The 20,308-nt window shown below is 40.6% G+C and overlaps 2 protein-coding genes across 4 annotated transcripts in view; one reads left to right on the top strand and one right to left on the bottom strand.

Annotated features, from left to right (window-relative positions):
* LOC109408938 (uncharacterized) overlaps positions 1 to 20,308 on the top strand; it is a 463,030-nt gene that overhangs the window by 45,272 nt on the left and 397,450 nt on the right. The window lies entirely within an intron of this gene.
* Positions 1 to 20,308, bottom strand: part of LOC109408940 (transmembrane protein 41B) — a 45,085-nt gene that overhangs the window by 10,450 nt on the left and 14,327 nt on the right. Inside the window, exons 1-2 of one of the 3 annotated variants that reach the window (XM_062844159.1) lie at positions 6,826 to 6,950; positions 4,328 to 4,685 (exon numbers count right to left, since the gene is read on the bottom strand). In XM_062844159.1, coding sequence (XP_062700143.1) covers positions 4,328 to 4,650 — 323 coding nt within the window. In that variant the 5' untranslated portion in view covers positions 4,651 to 4,685; positions 6,826 to 6,950. Of the gene's footprint in view, positions 1 to 4,327; positions 4,686 to 6,584; positions 6,760 to 6,825; positions 6,951 to 20,308 lie in introns of those variants that run through there. The other 2 variants (XM_062844158.1, XM_062844157.1) reach the window with 2 other exon arrangements.

Genomic DNA, 20,308 nt, shown 5'->3' with positions numbered 1-20,308 from the left:
TACCACAATTTTATTCAGGAGTTTTCCACAATTCCTCGCAGGAATTCATCAGAATTTCTCTCAGGAATTCACCGGAATTCCTCTCAGGAATTCACTAGAATTCCTCTCAGGAATTCACTGGAATTCCTCTCGGGAATTCACAAAACTAAGTCCCGAGAATTCACCAGATTTTCTCTTAGGAATTCACCAGAATTCCTCTCAGGAATTCACCAGTATTCCTCTCAGGAATTTACCAGAATTCCTCTCAGGAATTCACCAGAATTCCTCTCAGGAATTTACCGGAATTCCTCTCAGGAATTCACCGGAATTCCTCTCAGGGATTCACCGGAATTCCTCTCACCTTGAGAAGAATTCGGGTGAATTCCTGAGAAAAGTTCTGGAGAATTCCTAGAAGAAATTCTGGTGAAATCCTGAGAGGAATTCATAAGTAATTCTGGTAAATTTTTAAGAGAATTTCTGGTGAATTCCCCAGAGGAGTTCTGGCGAACTCCTGCGAAGAATTGTGGAAAATTCTTGAGAGAAATTCTGGTGAATTCCTTAGAGGAACTGAGGAGAATTCGGGTGAGAGGAGAATTCCTGAGAGGAATTCCAGAGTGGAATTCTGGATAATTTCTGGTGAATTCCTGAGAAGAATTCTGGTGAATTCCTGAGAGGAATTTTGCTGAATTTCTGAGAGAATTTCTGGTGAATTCCTGAGAAGAATACTGGTGAATTCCTCATAGGAATTCTGGTGAATTCCTCATAGGAATTCTGGTGAATTCCTCATAGGAATTCTGGAGTCCTTAGAGGAATTCTGGTGAATTTCTTACAGGCGAATTCCTAAGCAGAATTCTGGTGAATTCCTGATAAAATACATCTGGTATTTTTTAAATCGTAGAAGCTCCCAAATGGATAAACCTCAAACAGTGTATTTTAAAAGGTTTCGGCTTTGCCAATAGATCTTTAGATTGGTTCGAAAAAAGCTATAAATGTAAAGAAATTCAATATAGCCAAAAAAAAAGTTCGCCTTAGTTCAAGTATGGTTCGGCTGATCTGGATGGTCCCAAATAGGTGTAGATTTCAAGTTCTTAGCTCCATGGTAGTCTAGCTGAACTTGAGCATCCTGTCAAAATGTATGCAATAGCCGTCAAGATTTCTAGGAGGTTCCAGTGAAATTCCAGAAGGTCTCTGGGGCGGTTAGGGGGGTTCCAGAAAATACTATGAGATCTCAGGGGTGTTTCAAGGGGCTCCAAGGCGGTTCTGTAAGTACCGGGAGGTTTCAAAGGCCTCATGAGGTTCTATGGGGCTCCAGGGGGTCTCAGGGGCGTTTCAGGTGGTCTTTCAAAGCCAGGAAGTTTCAGGATCGTTCCAGAGGTCTTAAGGGAGTTTCAAAGAGTTTCATTGAGGTTTCAGGAGATCCCAAGGAGTTTAAACGGAGCTCCAGGGGATCTCCGCGGCGTTTAGGGGGTACCGGGAGAACTCAGAGGCCTTGAGGGGATCTCACAGGATTTTTAAGGAGTTCCAGAGAGTTCAACGAGGGGTTACTAGAGGGTGTTTAGGGGGTTCATAGGATTCCATGGAATCTTAGTGGCGCTTCAGAGAGTCTCAGAGCGTGCAAGGTGGTCTCATGGGCTTTTTAAGGGGCCTCGGGGGCGTTTCAGGGGGTTTCCAGAAATATCCGCAATTCAGTGATCCGAGGGGCGTTTTAACCTTCCGTAACTCACGCGGTTGGCCACCACCGCCAGCACCAAGCTAATGCTGAATACAAAAAGTGAGACTTTTTCAACATGTTGTACAAAATACAACAGCGCGGTCACTCGAAGGCTAAGAGGTCTCAGGGGCGAGAATACTATCTTAGGGGTGCTTCAAAAAAGGGTCCTAAGGGCGCTTCTGAAAGTACCGGGAGATCTCAGGGGCATTGAGAGGGGTATCAGGAGGTTCCATGGGGCTCCAAAGGGTCTCAGGGGCGTTTCAAGGTCTCAGGTGATATTTCGAAGCCACGGAGTGTTCCAGTGGTCTTAGAGGAGTTTTAAAGAGTCTCATTGAGGTTTTTAGGAGATCCCAAGGGGTTTCAAAGAAGTTCCACGGGATCTTGGGGGCGTGTCAAAGGGTACCGGGAGATTTCAGAGGCTTTCACTGCCGTGTGCAGTATAGCTATCCCATGTTAATAGGGATTCACATAAAACATGGGACAACTATACTGCACATGGCAGTTAAGGAATCTCAGAGGATTTTCTAGGTGTTCCAGGGACTTTCATGGGGTTAGGTCTGGGACACACTGGTGGTATTCGTACCATGGAACAAGTTGTCAAGAAAATTATTCCAAGGCTATCTTGAATGAAGAAAGTTATCAGTATGAAACTCATTTCAAGATAATTGTACCATGGCACGAATACCACCAGTCTGTACAAGGTCTTACTGGGGTGTTTCAGGGGGTACAAAGGGTTTCATCCCAAGTAACATATTTTAGTCAAATAGACTAGAATAGAATCATCATAAAATCCAAATAAAAGGTGTACGGTTTTATGACGGTTCTCAAAACCTTTACAAGACTAATTTATCATCAAAATGCTACTGGGGATGGGATCTTAGAAGCGCTCCAGAGAGTCTCAGGACGTACCAGGTGGTCTCATGTGTATTTAAGGGTGGCCTCAGAGGCGTTTCAGAGGGTTTTCAGAGGTCTCCACGGTTCAGGGGTTCTAGAGGAGTTTTAAGAGGTTTCAGGCGTGTTTAAGGGTAGCCCTGAATTAGAGCATTGGGGAGGTATCTAAAGGTCTTAGGGATGTTTCAGAGGTTCTCGGGGGGAAACGCTCTTGAAATCGCCGTAATTCCTTTGATATAACCCCGAACGCCCTCAAACTCCTTTAACCCTTCCAAAAAACTCTTGAAATCCTTTGAAACGCTCCTGAAACCTCTATCATTCATTTAAACGCCCTCGAAATCACCGTAATCTATTGAAAATGCCACTGAAACCCCTTGAAACACTCTTTAATTCAGAATAGTCAATAACGAATGGCATACAGTTCTTGTTTGACACTATAGAGTTCAACCTTTTACGTAACGAAAGTGAAACGGCGGGTTGCAAAAGACATCACATTACTTAACTCCAAAAGCTAGACTTTACTAATACTAGTGGTCTGAGTGAGAAATGCACAAATTGGAGTGAATTAATTACTTGACCTACTTCTAGTTCTGAGATTGTATTTTCTTATCTCATCTAATCTGTGGTCTGTAGTCCGACGCCATTTCGAAATCTAAAATGGCGGACCAGAATCAAAGATGACGGCCATAAAAAGGTAGTCTAAGCTATAATAAATATCATGCAATATGGGTACCTATCGATCGGCCCTGGTGAGTAGCAGTCAAAAATCGATATTTGGCGCCATTTTGAAATCCAAGATGGAGGACCATAATCCCAAATGGCGGCCATGGAAGTGTGGTTTGAGCTATGATACCATGCAATATGGGTGTCTTGTCTATAGATCAGTATTGATGAGTAGAAGTCAAAATGCGATATCCGACGTTATTTTGAAATCCAAAATGGCGGACTATGATCCAAGATGGTTTACCATAATCAAAGATGGCAGCTATGGAACGGTGGTTTGGGCTATGATACCATGCAATATTGGTATGTATTGATCGGTCTTGATGAGTAGAAGTCAATAATCGATATTTGACGCCATTTTGAAATCCAAGATGGCGGACCATAATCCAAAATGGCGGCCAAAATGCTTTGAACTATGACAGCAGGTTATATGGGTTGGGTATCTTTCGATCGGTCTTGATGAGTATAAGTCAAAAACTGGTATTAGACGCCATTTTGAAATCCAAGATGGTGAACTATATCAAAATGGTGGACCATATTCAAAGATGGCTGCTATGGGATGGTAGTTTGAGCTACGATACTATGCAATATGGGTATCTATTAATCGGTAATCGGTAAAATGAGTTGAAGTCAAAAAGCGATACCCGACGTCATTTTAAAATCCAAGATGCCGAATCATCAAGTCCGACGAGCGTAAGTGTAGACCAGAAGTTCTGAACTCCAGGGTAGTTTGGCTAGACTAAAATACCCCAAAAATGTGTTCACTCGTCCTTTGAGATTACAAGAAGTTAATGAATTCCGGTAGGTTCCTACATTAGGACTGTTCAAGGCAGTTTGAGCGCTCTAGAACCAAGATCTCTATACAAGGATTGCTTAGAAAACTTGAGATATTTAAAACGACATCGCTATGTTGAACAAACCCTTCTTTACCCCGTGGATATAATCCAGTTTCAACCTTCCGAATGCTGTAGAGATCTTAGCCTATTTCTTCATTGTGTAAAACAGTATAAAAACTATACTCACTCATCCAGCTCCGGAAACATCGCATAAACGTAGATCATCGCGAACAGGCTGGTGAAGAAGATCGCCGCCAGGATGATCAGCGACTGCCGAGCCGATCGGTCCTCTTCTTTGTCCTCACTAGACTCACTCGTCGTTTTCGCCGCAAGCCTCGCCGTTCCATTGCATTCCACTTTACTGGAGGATGTGCCATTGGGAATGGTCGTGGTCGCCGTTGTAGTCGTACGATGATTAGCATGAACTCCATTGGTACCGTTGCTGGTGGTGTCGTATTTCAGTTGACCGTTCGCTACCGCTGGCGACGACGACGACGATGTGGACGTCATTGTAGCTCCCAGGAGCGGCGCCTTATCGCTGGATGCTGAAACGAGGGAGAAAAGAAACCGGGAAGCTCAAATCAGTTCCGTAAACAAAGCATCAGATGATGGATGGGTGATAGGTAGATTAGGAAACAGGGGTTCTCAATCGAATGGCTGATTCCAGTGAATTCTCAAGAGGAATTCCGGTGAAATTCTGAGAGGAATTCCTGTGAATTCCTGAGAGGAATTCCAGTGAATTCCTGAGAGAAATTCCAGTGAATTCCTGAGAGGAATTCCAGTCAATTCCTGAAAGGAATTGCAGTGAATTCCTGAGAAAAATTCCAGTGAATTCCTGAGAGGAATTCCAGTGAATTCCTAAGAGGAATTTCAGTGAATTCCTGAGAGGAATTCCAGTGAATTCCTGAGAGGAATTCTAGTGAACTCCTAAGAGGAATTCCAGTGAATTCCTGAGAGGAATTCCAGTGAATTCCTGAAAGGAATTCCAGTGAATTCCTGAAAGGAATTCCAGTGAATTCCTGAAAGGAATTCCAGTGAATTCCTGAAAGGAATTCCAGTGAATTCCTGAAAGGAATTCCAGTGAATTCCTGAAAGGAATTCCAGTGAATTCCTGAAAGGAATTCTAGTGAATTCCTGAAAGGAATTCCAGTGAATTCCTGAAAGGAATTCCAGTGAATTCCTGAAAGGAATTCCAGTGAATTCCTGAAAGGAATTCCAGTGAATTCCTGAAAGGAATTCCAGTGAATTCCTGAAAGGAATTCCAGTGAATTCCTGAAAGGAATTCCAGTGAATTCCTGAAAGGAATTCCAGTGAATTCCTGAAAGGAATTCCAGTGAATTCCTGAAAGGAATTCCAGTGAATTCCTGAAAGGAATTCCAGTGAATTCCTGAAAGGAATTCCAGTGAATACCTGAAAGGAATTCCAGTGAATTCCTGAAAGGAATTCCAGTGAATTCCTGAAAGGAATTCCAGTGAATTCCTGAAAGGAATTCCAGTGAATTCCTGAAAGGAATTCCAGTGAATTCCTGAAAGGAATTCCAGTGAATTCCTGAAAGGAATTCCAGTGAATTCCTGAAAGGAATTCCAGTGAATTCCTGAAAGGAATTCCAGTGAATTCCTGAAAGGAATTCCAGTGAATTCCTGAAAGGAATTCCAGTGAATTCCTGAAAGGAATTCCTGTAAATTCCCGAGAGGAATTCCAGTGAATTCCCGAGAGGAATTCCAATGAATTCCTGAGAGGAATTCCAGTGAATTCCCGAGAGGAATTCCGGTGAATTCCTGAGAGGAATTCCGGTGAATTCCTGAGAGGAATTCCGGTGAATTCCTGAGAGGAATTCCGGTGAATTCCTGAGAGGAATTCCGGTGAATTCCTGAGAGGAATTCCGGTGAATTCCCGAGAGGAATTCCGGTGAATTCCTGAGAGGAATTCCGGTGAATTCCTGAGAGGAATTCCGGTGAATTCCTGAGAGGAATTCCGGTGAATTCCTGAGAGGAATTCCGGTGAATTCCAGTGAGGAATCCCGGTGAATTCCTGAAAGGTGAGTTTCTGAGATGAATCACTGATTATCACTTGAGAATCACTGATGTAGGATGATACTCCACGCGAACTGACACGATTAGCGTACTATACGCTACGGCTTCCTTGGAATTGTTGTGCTCTAGTAGCGTGAACAGCTGATAAGGAGCCAATTGCGCCGAAGAGTAGGAGTAAAACAAGGAAATCAGCTGATTCCAACAAAACCGAACCGCGAGATATCAAAACGATAAATACTGCGCGCAATGCGCAATCTATATTGCGACTGTTGAATCGCGCTTCGCTGCGTCATACCAATGTTTATCCTCACCATTCAACTCGAATGGCATTGAAAGAACCAACCAAACGATTTTTGTTTTCGTATGTAGGTAGAGCGCGAAGTATACCCCTTACCGCCCAGTCCTACATACCTCCACCCTGATTGTTGATGGCACTTTTCAACGCTGGCTGCTTTGATTTTGTTTATTTGAAAACCGAACGTCACTTCACCATCAACAGTTGGCTGCGCAGAGATACGTAAATGTAAGCGAATGATTCAAACGTGCTATTCGTTCGTCAACAACCCTCCAACCAATCCACTTTGTTCTACTAGGTAGGTACAGCCACACGGCAAATCGACAACGCTTAATGAATATGACTTTTAGTGTTCACCTCGTCGGTCGAATGGTCGGCGGTCGGTCGACCGCAGAACGTTCTAAACGCAATTTTAATGGGAATGACGTGTTCTTTCCTCTTCCACTGACTGGATGGAGCGAGTGCCAGCTGTATGTACATTGCACACTGAGCTGCCACGTTCTGATAGGGCCGAGCTATGGTGCATTGGATTACTATTCGCTTGTGGTGGTTATATGTAGCAATCGATATCAGGAGTCGGACTGCCTGCCTGCATATGCAGCTATATAGCTTCATTGGCACGTGCGCTGCACTATGATTCGAGCAGGTTCTGAAGTAGAAATTGCATGGTTTTATCGCTGAAGCGACAACTGTGTTTGTTTTGGTATGCATCGGTACTCAGAACCTGATGAGCACGTGTGCCTACTTTACGTGCAAGTGTTGGCCATTCGATTTCAGACATTTGCAACTGTGATTTTTCTATAAATTTTTATATTTTTGGCAGCACAAGAATAAGGGATATCTTAGCATTAGCATTAGCATTAGCATTAAGCAAGTCGCACAAATTCGTAGGTGGTACAGGCCTGGATCGCTGTTATGAGGGTTGCATCCTTCCTGTCCACAGATTTGGGACTAATCTCTGACTCTTAGACAAGACTGACGCAATCCTCCAACGATCGAGTTCTGTCCTGGCCACGTCCTTGCGACAGCTGAGGGAAGGGAAAGGAAGATTAGTTGGACACCTATGAATGTACATAGAGACCTCTACATTCTTTCAGGCCTAGGCTTCACGGGAATATGGGTGTTAGTGGAAGGGTAAAGTTCAAGAATAAGGGATATCTCTTCTATATTTAAAAATGCAGTGGCATACATGGGACCGCGCATAACTTGTGAACGGAAGGTCCGATTTTGGTCGTCTTAGTTTTGTTATGTTAGTTTTCACCCAAGGAAGGTTTTTTTTTTTTTGTAGAGTGACCAGGTGGAGCTGCATGACAGCTGATAGCAAAGCCTGGACCCTTTCCCAACTTTCCCCCTACTAGTGCCAATACTCACGATGGACTAGACGATGTCGTCAACTTGAGCAAAGTGTGTAGTAATTAGTATTGGGTCGTAGTAGTTTTTTAAAATTACTGTGTTTTAACTATTCCCATCGCACTAGTGTTTAGACTGAATGGAAGCTCCAAAGATGATATGATAATTGAACAATATTTCAATAATCGAAAATATCCGAGATCACTGGACAACATTCAGAGAAAAAAAAGCTGTACATGTTAACGCCTTCAAGGTACTATTCCTGAGAAATATTACAAAGAAGAGCAAAAAATTTGTCATAGCTAATGTTTACAAGTTTGATATTTTTGAAAATTATTCGGAGACAGCTGCCAGAGCTAGCGTTTTTAGCCGATATGGGCAACTAGTTTTCTGACAGCATCTCTAAACAATAAATCAAATAATAACCTAAGTTTTTTACAATACATTCTGAAAATTATTTCAAGCTGATTACCAATAGTGTCAATAACCGATGTTGGTCATTGACAGAACCAGCATCATCCCCAAATAACTCTCATATTAGTGTTAGGTAACACTTTTTGAGCTTCCATTCGATGTTGTAATGAAATCAGTCAAACCCTATACGTCGAAATATAGTCTATAATTTGTCAAATTGTGTTCTTAATTTCGTCTAGTCGTCTTCTGCATATCTGTGATCATCTAAGTTCGAAGTATTATTACATCCACCGTAACCCTTTAGATTGTCAACCGTCCTAAGTCCTAAAGAAACATGTAACAAAATTCCTGCTTTTTTGGTCAGTGTTATAATACCGTCTAGAATATAAAACAAAAAAGTTCAATCAGCTGATTTTTGTGTCAAAAATTAAAATGATTAAGATTATTTGTCAACTTCTATATATTCATCCCTACAAAATCTATAAAAAGAAGAAATACAAATATAAACTTATTTCTAAAATCAGCAGTTTTGACTGATTAGGGTCCAGAATTTTCTAAAGGTAATAAATTTAATTGTTAACGTTACCTAATCTGTAAGGCTGTAAGTCAACTTATCCTAGCGTCCCCTGTCCTGTGTACTTTCGAATTCAAGTGATGAATGATGAGTGTAACGCAGAGACCTCCCCTACCCACTCTTGCGTTACGTTAAATTCAACAATTATTGTTAAATTTGAGAAAATTTAAAGAATGCAAAGATTAGGTCTATGCAAGCTGAATTATAACTTGTGATAAATGCACTACGGATACTCCTTTGGTTCCCATTAGCACTTACGGCCGATTCCTTCACTAGCGATCAACTCGTAAACCAGATATATCTAGCTCAAAGTCCAAGCAGTGGAGAATAAACTGGCGCCAAAATGCTAGTGGGTTAAGCCCTCCCATCGCGTCAAGATTGAATATCCAGGGGGAGGGAGTTTTCACCCAAGGAAGGTTTATGAGCTGAAAAACATATAAAAACATTGAGATATTTGAAAATCAATGTTTGATACATTTTGAAAGGGGGCTTGAACTTAGAAGTTGGATTTGGAACGTCAAAAAACGCAGTAGGCAAGACAAAGTTTGCCGGGGACAGCTAGTTTAAAGAGAAAATTCAATGCATTAAGAAATGATTTTTAAGCATTTACACCAGGTATCTATATATATAAAAATGAGTTCGAAGTCCCTTTGAGGCAACAAAACTCACGAACGGCTGAACCGATCAGGATGACTCTTGGATGGTTAGATTCGTATTCATGATGGCTGTGTTTATATGTAAAAAAGTTAAGAAAATTAACTAGAAAAAGTAAGAAAATTGACAAAATGCTGATTTTTTGTGACCTGGGAAGAAAATCAACACGATCGAAATGAAACCAATCTAGAGTGCGGTGCTATTTTGAGCTCAACAGTTGTCAAACAATCACAACCAAAATAGCAGTACAACGTCTGCCGGGACAGCTAGTAATAAATATAATACTTTTTCTACTTCTTGTCATGACATTCCTACAGTACACAGCCTTCTTGTAGCATGTAGTAACTGTGGTCTACAACAGACAGCAGAAGCGGAACCGATTAGCGCAGCTATTGGTCTGTTTCTACTGTCTTTCCGCTTTAATTTCCAAAGTGAACTAAACCGAAAACATTCCCTGCCACGTGTCCATAACGTACACTTTACTAGAAGCGTTTACGCCAAGTATGATTTTCACAATGGTGAGCAGAATCCTTGAAAGAATCCTTGGAGCATTTCATATAGGACTTGAAACAACAGTGGAATGATCCCTAGAGAAACCTCTAAAAAATCCCAAGCGGTGGGAGTTTGGTGTAATTATAGTGGAAATTTCTGGAGAAATTCCTGTAAAAAATCGTGGAGAAATTATCCGAGGAATTACAGGATGAAGTAATTTCTCGGGTAATTTCCTCTTGGAGGAACCCCGTAAGTACTTAATGTAGGCACCTCTAAAGGAATCCCCGGATAATTGAGTAATTTTTGAAGGAATCTCTATTTAAATATCCGAAAAAATCTGTAGAGACATTCTTGGAACAAAACTTTGATTTTTTTTTTGGAATCATTCCAAATCTCTGAAGAAATCCCTGTTAGGATTCCAGCTGATATTCCAGGAGAAATCTATGTAGGAATTGCTAGATAAAGTTCTGTAGAATATCTACAGGAATTCCAGAAGAAACCACTAGAGAAATTCTTTAAGCGCAAGCATGAGAATCCCGAGAGGATCCCTCGAGAAATTTATAGAAAAATCCCTATAGGAAAACTTGTTACGGGTAAACAGCTAGTCTTGTCACTTTCCACTATTTACAAGTACATTTGGTCACAAATTTCGAGAATTTGCACCGGTAGATTTAAGGTTAGGAAATCGCCACTGATTGTTTGATGTGTTATACGTTGATTATTCGTGCGTTCTTTGTGTTGTATGTTTGTTTTAACTTGTATATTCCCATAAATTTAAGGCACATTTATAGGGTTCTGGAAAAATAGAGGCCCATGAAATGCAATCCTACTTCGGGCAGCAGTCAAGTACTAGAGATGTAAACCTTTCCCTGTCTCAGACATCAAGTTATTGAGCTCAAGTATCGAACTCCGTAACGGGATGCCCGATTAGGAATAGTTTTCCTAAACAAAAACAAGCTATGAAAGCAGCAGCAATGACTGTCAGCTAAAAGGCTAAATGCTATTCAAAACACAATTCCAGGATGACTGATGGGCCCAAACCAATACATGAAACCTTGTCATCCTGTGATCGGAAGATGTTATCCATCTGGATAACAGGGAACATTTTTTTAAGTGTTGTGATGTGTTAATTGACATTGTCTCTTATTTGTGCATTTGTAAGGTTCTATATGTCGTGATGTGTGAATATTTTGTAATAATTTAATTTCTTTTATTTTTGTAACAAACTTTAGAGGAATCTTGGAGAAATCCCCTGTGATAAATTGATTAATTTCTAGAAAACTAACTGAAGACGTCCATAGATTCCTATTACAGTGCCGATTCGTTCGATGGGAGCTCATTAGATGGGCTGTTTCGATGATTGGATGTTCGCTGGTTGGGGCAAAACCCAAGTAAAAAGCACTTGCAATGTCAAAATCGATGTCAAAACGAGTTAGAAGTCTGATCACCGTCGCATTGCACCTCCTACATACAAAAGATTTGTGCAAGTATGTGAGTGTTTCGTGACGTAATTCTCGTCACTTGCGTGTGTGTATATTGAGCATTCAAATCAATTTTCAGTCGTCCAAAGAACGAACACAATTCGCTAAGAGGGGCACAGTCGTGATTCAACTAGCGAGTCCAGGTTGTATTTGATCTCTTCATGAATTCCCGTCATGATCCACGTAGAATTTATTGGGCAATCATAGCAGTAATTCTTGCATCAATCCTTAGAGGATATTCTGAACCCACGCAATTCTACAGAGCTAGACACGTTCGGTATTTTTCACCGACATCTCAACTGCTCAGCGTTCGGTAATGGGTTTTCACCGAAATTCTGTATACACACTCAATCCTGAATTGCCTGTTCGGTACTTTTTTGACGAAATTAGAACAGCAGTACGATTTCGGTAGTTTCGGTTATCGATTTTATTGGGGCACAGTACACCAACCGTCAAAAACCAGTGCAAAAGGTAAACAATCCGTTATAGCTGTATTCAGCTGTTCTAATTTCGTCAAAAATTTACCGAACACGGTATTCAAAATTAAGTGTGTACGCTCAGAAAACCGTTCTGATAAACATGAACAAACAAACGCAAATATGAGAACAAGCAAATATACACCGTGAACTTGTACTAGTTCCAGCTGTCAATATGGGCGTTCTAGAGAACGTGAAATCTAGTTCACGGTGTACATTTCTTATTGTTGTTATCGTTGCTATGCATAGCTCCCGTTTGTTCCTGTTGCCGTGGAGTGCACGTATATCGGAACGGATTTTTTTGCGTATAAAAAATACCAAATTTCGGTAAAATGTTATCGTTAATCTGTCAAACTCCAACGATGTTCGGTAAAAGTTGCCAACTTTACCGAACTTTTCCGGTAAAACAAACTCAACTGTTGAGATTTCGGTGTATTTCCTAAGTGTGTAGGAGGAATTATTGGAGAAATCACCATAGAATTTTATGGATACAGATTACAGAGTTTAATTAAAAACCCATTACCGAACGCTCATCGGTTAAGATTTCGGTAAAAATTACCGAACGCTATTAGCTGTGAAGCAGAACTTATCCAAAATTGCAAATTTAAAACATGTATTTTCTGATTTTCTCTAAAACAATATCAGTTTATGTGTTCATTTCGCCTTGAACATCCCAAGTAACACAGATGTCACAGAAGAGTCACGGCAGCGCAGGTTTTGGTCACTGTGACTTCTTCAAACAAATTAGTACACACTTAGAAAAAATCACCGACTTCGGTGATGTTTTACCGAAATTTAAACCGTTAAGTTTGTTTTACAGGAAAAAAAACCGGAAAAGTTTGCAACTTTTACCGAACTCCGTTAGAGTTTGACAGATAAACGATAACATTTTACAGAAGTTTTGTATTTTATTTTACGGAATTTCGTTGAAAACCCGTTACTGAACGCTGAACGATGATTCGTTTTGCCGGGCGATTAGATTGGCACTTTCATTAGCTTGCTTTACGCCTAATCGCTACACAAATTAAGGTAACGATAGGGGACATATTTACAATTTAACACATTGCACAAAATAACTTCTCACACATTTTTCTTCTTTGCAACAAAAACTCCAATGAGCAATGTCGGATTCCTCCAGATATTTCTTCTGGATTTTGTCTAGAAGATCCATCTGAGATTTCTTAAGCATTTTTGTACTGTACTGGATTAGTTTTACAAATGTTTCTAACTTTGAAATCATTAAGGGTACTCACTAAACAGTTTAAACGGCTGCGTAAGCCATGATTTTTTGCTTATTTGAAATGTTTCATGAAATTGCGAATGAAATAATCAAAGATTGCCTTGGTCATGCGACGTTTAATCAGTTTAATCAGTTTACACCGTTTAGTGAATCCCCTAATTGTTTTCTTCGTGACTCCGCCTTAAAATCAGATGAGTGAACACGTGCTTTGGGTCCATTCCTTCAAAAATTTCCTCTGGGATTCCTCAAGAAGTATTCTCAAGGTGTTCTGAGATCCCTTTTGGGATCTTGGAAGGAACTTCTGTAGAATCGTACAAAAAAAACCGAAGAAATTTTAAATAGTCAGAAGTAACTCCATGGAGTTGTAACATTTCTAGTCCAAAAGTCCAGATGAAACTTAAAAAAAATCCTTAAGGAATCTCAGAAGGATCTTCTGTATGAACTACAGAAAATCCTTAGAGGGATTCCAGAGGCAATCCCTACGGAAATCTAAGAAGGATCTTCAGAGTCGCAGAAGAAATTTCTGGAAGAATTCCAGAAAGATTTAGGATTTTTTCAGTTTTTTTTGTAGGTTTTTTATATTTTTTTTTTAATTCTTCAAGAAAGCTCCTTCTAAGACTCACCAAGGAGTTCTTTTCAGGATTTCCTAAACTACTATTCCTCCTTGAGCTCTTTCTATGATATTTTCTGGAGTTCTTTAAAAAATTGTTTCGAAAATCCTGAAGAAGTTCTGTCTTTGATTATTTATGGAATTCCTTCTGGGATCCCTCAAGAAGTTTTTTTTTGGCAATCTAAGAAGAATCTACATATAGCAAGATCGCACAAATTATCCATTGGAGGGTTCTCGGAAGGGGGTGGAAGCTTAGATATTTTGGCACCCATTAAAAACACGGCGAAGACAGGCGCTTGAGACTAGCTAAATAACAACGACCACAGCGACGAAAAGGGACTAGCAATTGGAAACTCGGTACGTGGAACCGGTGGACCTCTCAACTTCATAGAGAGCACTCGCCTACTTTATGAAGGTGCGACCGCAAGCCACTGCAAGTCATGACCTTAGACTGTAATTTGAATTTGAATAAAGTTATGTAGTTGTAATTTGACCGTGTCTAGCAATCAAGAAGTTTCATCACGTTCAGTCCGACCAACGGCCATATCCCATAGGTTATGGACAATTTGGATGAAAATTCTAAAAGAGTTCAAGTTTTACACCTAGTTTCATCATGATTTTTTTTTTTCACGATACCGGTATGGACGGAAGCTAGTTCAGCCTTCAGCCTCGAGAAATTGAGAAAGCGTCGCTTTATTACGGATCCTAATACGGAGCTGAAACGAAATGTAAAATCAAGTGGGGCTTGCTGTGTTAAATTCCTTGACCATGGTCCGCTGCACGAATAAATGGTGGCCTGCTTACTCTCACGGAAAATTTGACTTTTGAGCGGTGCCGACACTTCTCAAACGTCAAATTTCGTGTGAGAGTAATCAGGCCAGTGTAAATAAATTCGTGCAGTAATCCATAGGGCACTGCATGAAATTCTCTCCTTCTCTTTCACTCTTACAGAAATTTTGTAAACAACAAGGCCAAGAAACTTCAAAATCTTATACAAAATCAAAACAACGCAGTGCCCTATTTCAGTCACGGAAAAATAATGCACTGACCGAAAATTACTTGAGCGATTCCGTTTGAAGTGCATATCACGCATAATCCGAAACTTCAAGACTGCCAAGGAGACTTGGGAAGAGTTGTGGAAGCACCACCATGTGCACCCGCGTGTCGTACTTGAAAAAGCTGTGCAAAGCTGAATACGCCGACGACAAGGATATACAGGACCGTCTGTTCCGCATAGATAAGCTTTTCGCGAGTCTTGCAAACGCAGGAGAGAAGCTGGAGCCTAGTCTGAAGCTAGCGATGGTGCTGAAGAGCATGCCGGATTCGTTCGACATCCTGACGACAGCGTTGGAAAGACGTTCCGACGACGGGCTCACCATGGAGCTGGTGAAGCGTGTAACTCCTCGTAACGCTTCCCTTGCTCCAAACGAGAATAGGAAAACTCCCAGGGTCGTTTTATGCTGATTTGTTTACAACCGAACAGCTAATTCTCCGCAGCATAGAAAGCAACATAAAACTCTAAATGAACTGAATGAATGGAGAGGGGTTCATCAATCAGGGTTGAAGCCTAGTGATTACACCGACCTAACTTCTTCTATCCATGGAAAGATTTCAGGAAACGAGGGGTGAGAAATTTCAAGTTTAGAGAAATCTGCATCGAATTATAACGAAATCAACCGGAATGTGTGAAACCTAGTAAAACTTGAATTCTATTTTAATAGAGAAAGCTACATTTATTAATAGCACTATTAGGCATTAGGCTTTATTATCCCCTTTTGGGATCCTATGGTTTCCTACCCAACTAACATTTTCAGCGCTATAAGCTTCAGTCATTTGCTTTCTGTTGTGTAACCATCGAGTAAAAGCAGTCAACGCTGAATAAAAGGAAAGCTAGGCAAATATAAATCATAAGCTAATACACGACTGCAAAACAAGCACCATACAGCTACCAAACTCGGTTTTCAGAAATCCATTACTTGTCACTGGGGCTGCCTTTACTCCACCCTATTCCAACTCCGGGAGATTTCCCGGAAGATGTGAAAACTTGAACACATCGAATTGGAGTCCCCACTAACAAAACAGCTGCTACTATACAGTACAATTCATTATACTGACAAATCCCCAAACCAGCAGCGCTTTAAAGGCCGTTATGCGATTCCATTACGGCTAGAAGCTGTAATAAAGAAACTGTTGGTTTACCAACACGGCTTGTCGGATATAAACATTATTGTCAAAACAAACTTTAAGCGGGATATATAGCTACTACACAAATTCTTTACAGCTATCCATGTATGTGCTGTGAAATTATTTGGGTTGCTTTTATTGCACTTTAATTCAATGCCGGAAGATTTGCCGAAAGATGTGCAAATCGAGTAAGAGTCCCAGCCACTACAACAGCTGCTTTTATACAGTACGTTTTGTAATTCGTTTGTAATTGTAATTGTAACACAAAACAGCAGTGCTTCGTAGCCGTTTAAAGAACACTCTTTCAGCTAGAAGCTGTGAAGAAGAATCTGTTGGCGCAACCACACAGCTTGTTCAATGTAAACATTATTGCGTTTGACGTTTCACAAGCTTTTACAGCAAGATAAAGTTGGGTAAGGTTTCTTGTGGCACACTTATGAAGCCTTGTCTGGAGTAAAACAAAACGGGCTATTTTCTATGTTATTTATATATAGCAGTGTGGCAGCGAGGACATCATCGGGACCAGTGGATACGGAGATCGGGAGTTTGATTCCAAGTAGCGGCAAGTACTTTAATTAGTCAATTTTAAAAATGATAATTCCAGTTCCACATGTATTGCATCACGGTATCCATAACCTAATTATATTTAATCGTTTAATTTGGGGATGCCGTAAAACTATTATTTAACAACTGCGAAAAGGCTGAAAAAGCGCCTTCTCAAGATGTTATTCAGTTAGTGGTTACATAGGAGCCGAGAAAAGAGCTATGACTAGGTGGCATAGAAGCTGATCGCACAGCATGTACAAGCTGATTAAGTTCGCCAGATTCATTGGTATGGGGCTTGCATAGAAGCTTCCGTCCATATGTACAACACAGTAACTCAGCATCAAGCCGTATTAAGGACGCTTTGTTGACGTTTACAATAAATGTCGCAATAAATGTTAGTTGGGTAGTTCGTGATCACGATTAGTTGCCCTAGCTAAAGGTTTTACAAATATTCTTAAAAGGTTTTTTCGCATGCATGCTACAATATACAAATAACCAGCGCGACTTACGGTTTTTCTTGGATGCTGTGGGTGGTCGGACACAAACCTACTGCAGGCCCTTCGGTGACTCTCGGGAGCGGATGCTGGGGAGGCCGGAAACGGACCGACGGTAATGATGGCCTCTTGCTGACCTTCGGCTGGAAGTCCAGAAGGTCGGAAACGAACCGACGGCGGTGTTTGGCCTTCGGTGACACTCGGTGGTATGCCAGGGAGGTCGGAAACGAACCGACGGTGATGATTGGCCTTCGGTTTGGCAGGTTTGGCGAGCTTCCAATGGCGTCGTCGCAGAGCAATGGCGGGACCAAAATGGAGGTGTACTTCGTATCCAAAATGGCCACTTCCAGGGTACAATGGAACTTCTGCCGGTCTTTCACAATGGGACAATGTGCTAGCTTCGGGAATCCCTCTTCTACGCTAGTCTCCACTGGAGTACTCGTAGGGCTGATTTCTGGCTCAGGGATCGGGATGAAAATCACCACTAGCAAGCGGTTTCCGGTGCACTTGTCCTTGCCAACAGATGATCCAGAGACTCAATCCCCGAATTTGCCTTAATAAACGGAAAAAGGCCGACCTTGGCCTGTTTAGGTTGGGATTAGCTGATTGTCGAATATAATTTCGTTTTGGGTGATCAGTTAGCAAATCCTTGCTAAATTACCTTTTTCCAAATCCGAATTGCGTACTCCACTTGAACGCGCTCGGTTTTAATTCTCCGCACAGCACCCTATTTGCAAGACAAATTTTAGGGTTATGTTCCCCTAATCACATTAACACACTTTTAACATTACCTCTAATCGCCTTTTTACTAACACTTAGTTTTTAAAATCTTCCAACTAACAATTTAGAATAAGCTACTAACAAACTTGCTAACACTAAAAGAACAAAAAACAAGAAATAAATAAGAACCACACATATTTTTAATATTTGCACAACTAACATGTCGGATTTTAACGCGCCGCGCACTTCTAATTCCCTCGAAGTCTTGAGCCAGAAAGATGGAATCCGTCAAATCGGAATAACTCCTAGGCTCCGTGTATGGATTGACCTGCCCTCTTTAACTCATCCCGAGAATTATGTATTTTTCGAACATTGGAGTTTCCGTGTATTAGTGTAAATTTAGTTGACCTAATAAATGTTTAGAAAATGAATTCATAATAATTCACACCTAGGTGGCGGTAGTTGTTCTCTATGGGCACGGTGTATTTGAAAGGAGGTACGCTCGCCATATGCGCTTGGCAAAGCCAATGCCTTACTTTGAAACCAACGGTTACAAGCGTAAAAGCGAGCCGAAAAAAGCCACCACGGTGACTCGATTCTGCGTACAGACAGAAGTCCATTCTAGCGTAACATTTGAAAAGGGCCTATCTGCAAAACGTAAACATTGAGATAATCGCATGAGAAGATTACCTCCCAGATTAGTTAATCCTATTTAAAAACGAAAGACTTTTTTAGGTGTTTTATTCCATCTATTGATACATATGGGAATCTACTTCATGGTTCTGTGCATTATTTGCATCATACTATAGCAAAAATTCCATAAATAATGTATTTTTAACATGAACGGCAGATAGGCCCTTTTACAATCTAAAAATCAGTTAGGCCCTTTCAGTTAGGCCCTTTTATCGCCGGCAATTTCAGTTAGGCCCTTTTATTTTTTTCTTATTTTTAACTAATTTTAATTATTCTGGATTATTATTATCGATAATTAAAGGAAAGTTAAAAAGATACTCAAAATTATTGGAAAACATGAAAAATAACCCAAATTTACAAAAGGGCCTATCTGATTTGAAGGAAAATTTTCAGTTAGGCCCTTTTATTTTTTCTTAATTTTAGCTAATTTGAAATGTTTTGGATTTATTTTCATCTATAATTCAAGGAAAGTTAAAGAACTACTAAAAATTATTGGAAAATATGAAAAATAATCAAAATTTACAAAAGGGCCTATCTGATTTGAAAGGTAATTTTCAGTTAGGCCCTTTTGAATGCAGTTAGGCCCTAAAAGATTATTCAATTTCAGATAGGCCCCTTTAAAATTTATTTAAAATACGGGTAAAATAGCTCTTTTCTCATTGATTAAGGTGTTATGGGATAGCTTAGGTAGATATTGATAGGAATAGTGAAAAATCGGGTTTGTTTACATTTTGCAGATAGGCCCTTTTCAAATGTTACGCTAGCATTGTCTACCGCAATTGCCACAAGCCCGGATATTTCAAGCGTGAATGCCCAGCATAAGAGCTGGACGGGAGCCCACAAATGACGGTGCTAGCCAGCAGCCTGGGGTCTCCAGTTAGCCTAGTGGTTAAGGCTATGGATCGCCAATCCGGAGATGGCGGGTTCGATTCCCGTTCCGGTCGGGAAAATTTTCTCGATTCCCTGGGCATAGTGTATCATTGTACTTGCCTCACAATATACAAATTCATGCAATGGCGGCAGGCAAAGAAAGCCCTTTAATTAATAACTGTGGAAGTGCTCAAAGAACACTAAGTTGAAGCGAGGCAGGCCAAGTCCCAGTGAGGACGTCGAGCCATTAAGAAGAAGAAGAAGAAGAAGCCAGCAGCGCCATGTGTCGAAGAAAACCCGAAACCATAGGCGAAGGGTTGGCATGGCAACGTCATTCGCATTCATGGCTGCTGCGACCGAGAACGCATCGAACGTTTGGATCGTCGATTCGGGAGTAACATCGCACATGTGCGTTTTTCAACGACTTGAAACCAAGAACAAGGATTTTCGTCGCACTGACCAGTAGAAACGAGGCGTTGGTGAGAGGTGTTGGTTCAGGACGCCTTTCCTGCCACGATGAAGAAGGTAAGCCGCATGTCCGAACCCGAAGTGTATCATCCGACGCAACGGGGTTGTCGCAGCAGTAGCGAAGTTAACCCTCTAATACCCAAATTTTTGATTTTGATCTAAATATCATTTTTCGTCATCTAAAATCGATTTAAACATGTTTTGGAAGATGATTCTTTTTAATTCTCGATTTCGTGAATTTCAGTTTTTGATTTTTCTAATTTTTATTTTTAAACTTCCCCACACTTTTATATTTTTCCTGGAAGCCTATTTGGGGTACGGATTTTTTGGGATGAAAACATTTTGAGATTTTATGATTATTGTTGAAATATTTTTATTTTTATTTTTTTTCACATAAAATTTTATTTTCCGTGTAATTTTGAGGAAAGTAATTTTAGAGTGTATTCGATCCCCTTAAACAATTAAACAAGGATAGAATAGTTTGGGAAAAATTTAAAATATGTTAATTGTAGCGATTCAATACAAAATAAACAATGACTTCTGAAAGGTGACCAAAACATCAATTTTTCAATGA

This window comes from Aedes albopictus, chromosome 1 (genome assembly GCF_035046485.1).
Source record: "Aedes albopictus strain Foshan chromosome 1, AalbF5, whole genome shotgun sequence".
In the NCBI taxonomy this organism is placed as follows: domain Eukaryota; kingdom Metazoa; phylum Arthropoda; class Insecta; order Diptera; family Culicidae; genus Aedes; species Aedes albopictus.
The sequence above is the reverse complement of the archived record's forward strand: the minus strand, read 5'-3'. Positions and strand labels throughout refer to the sequence as shown.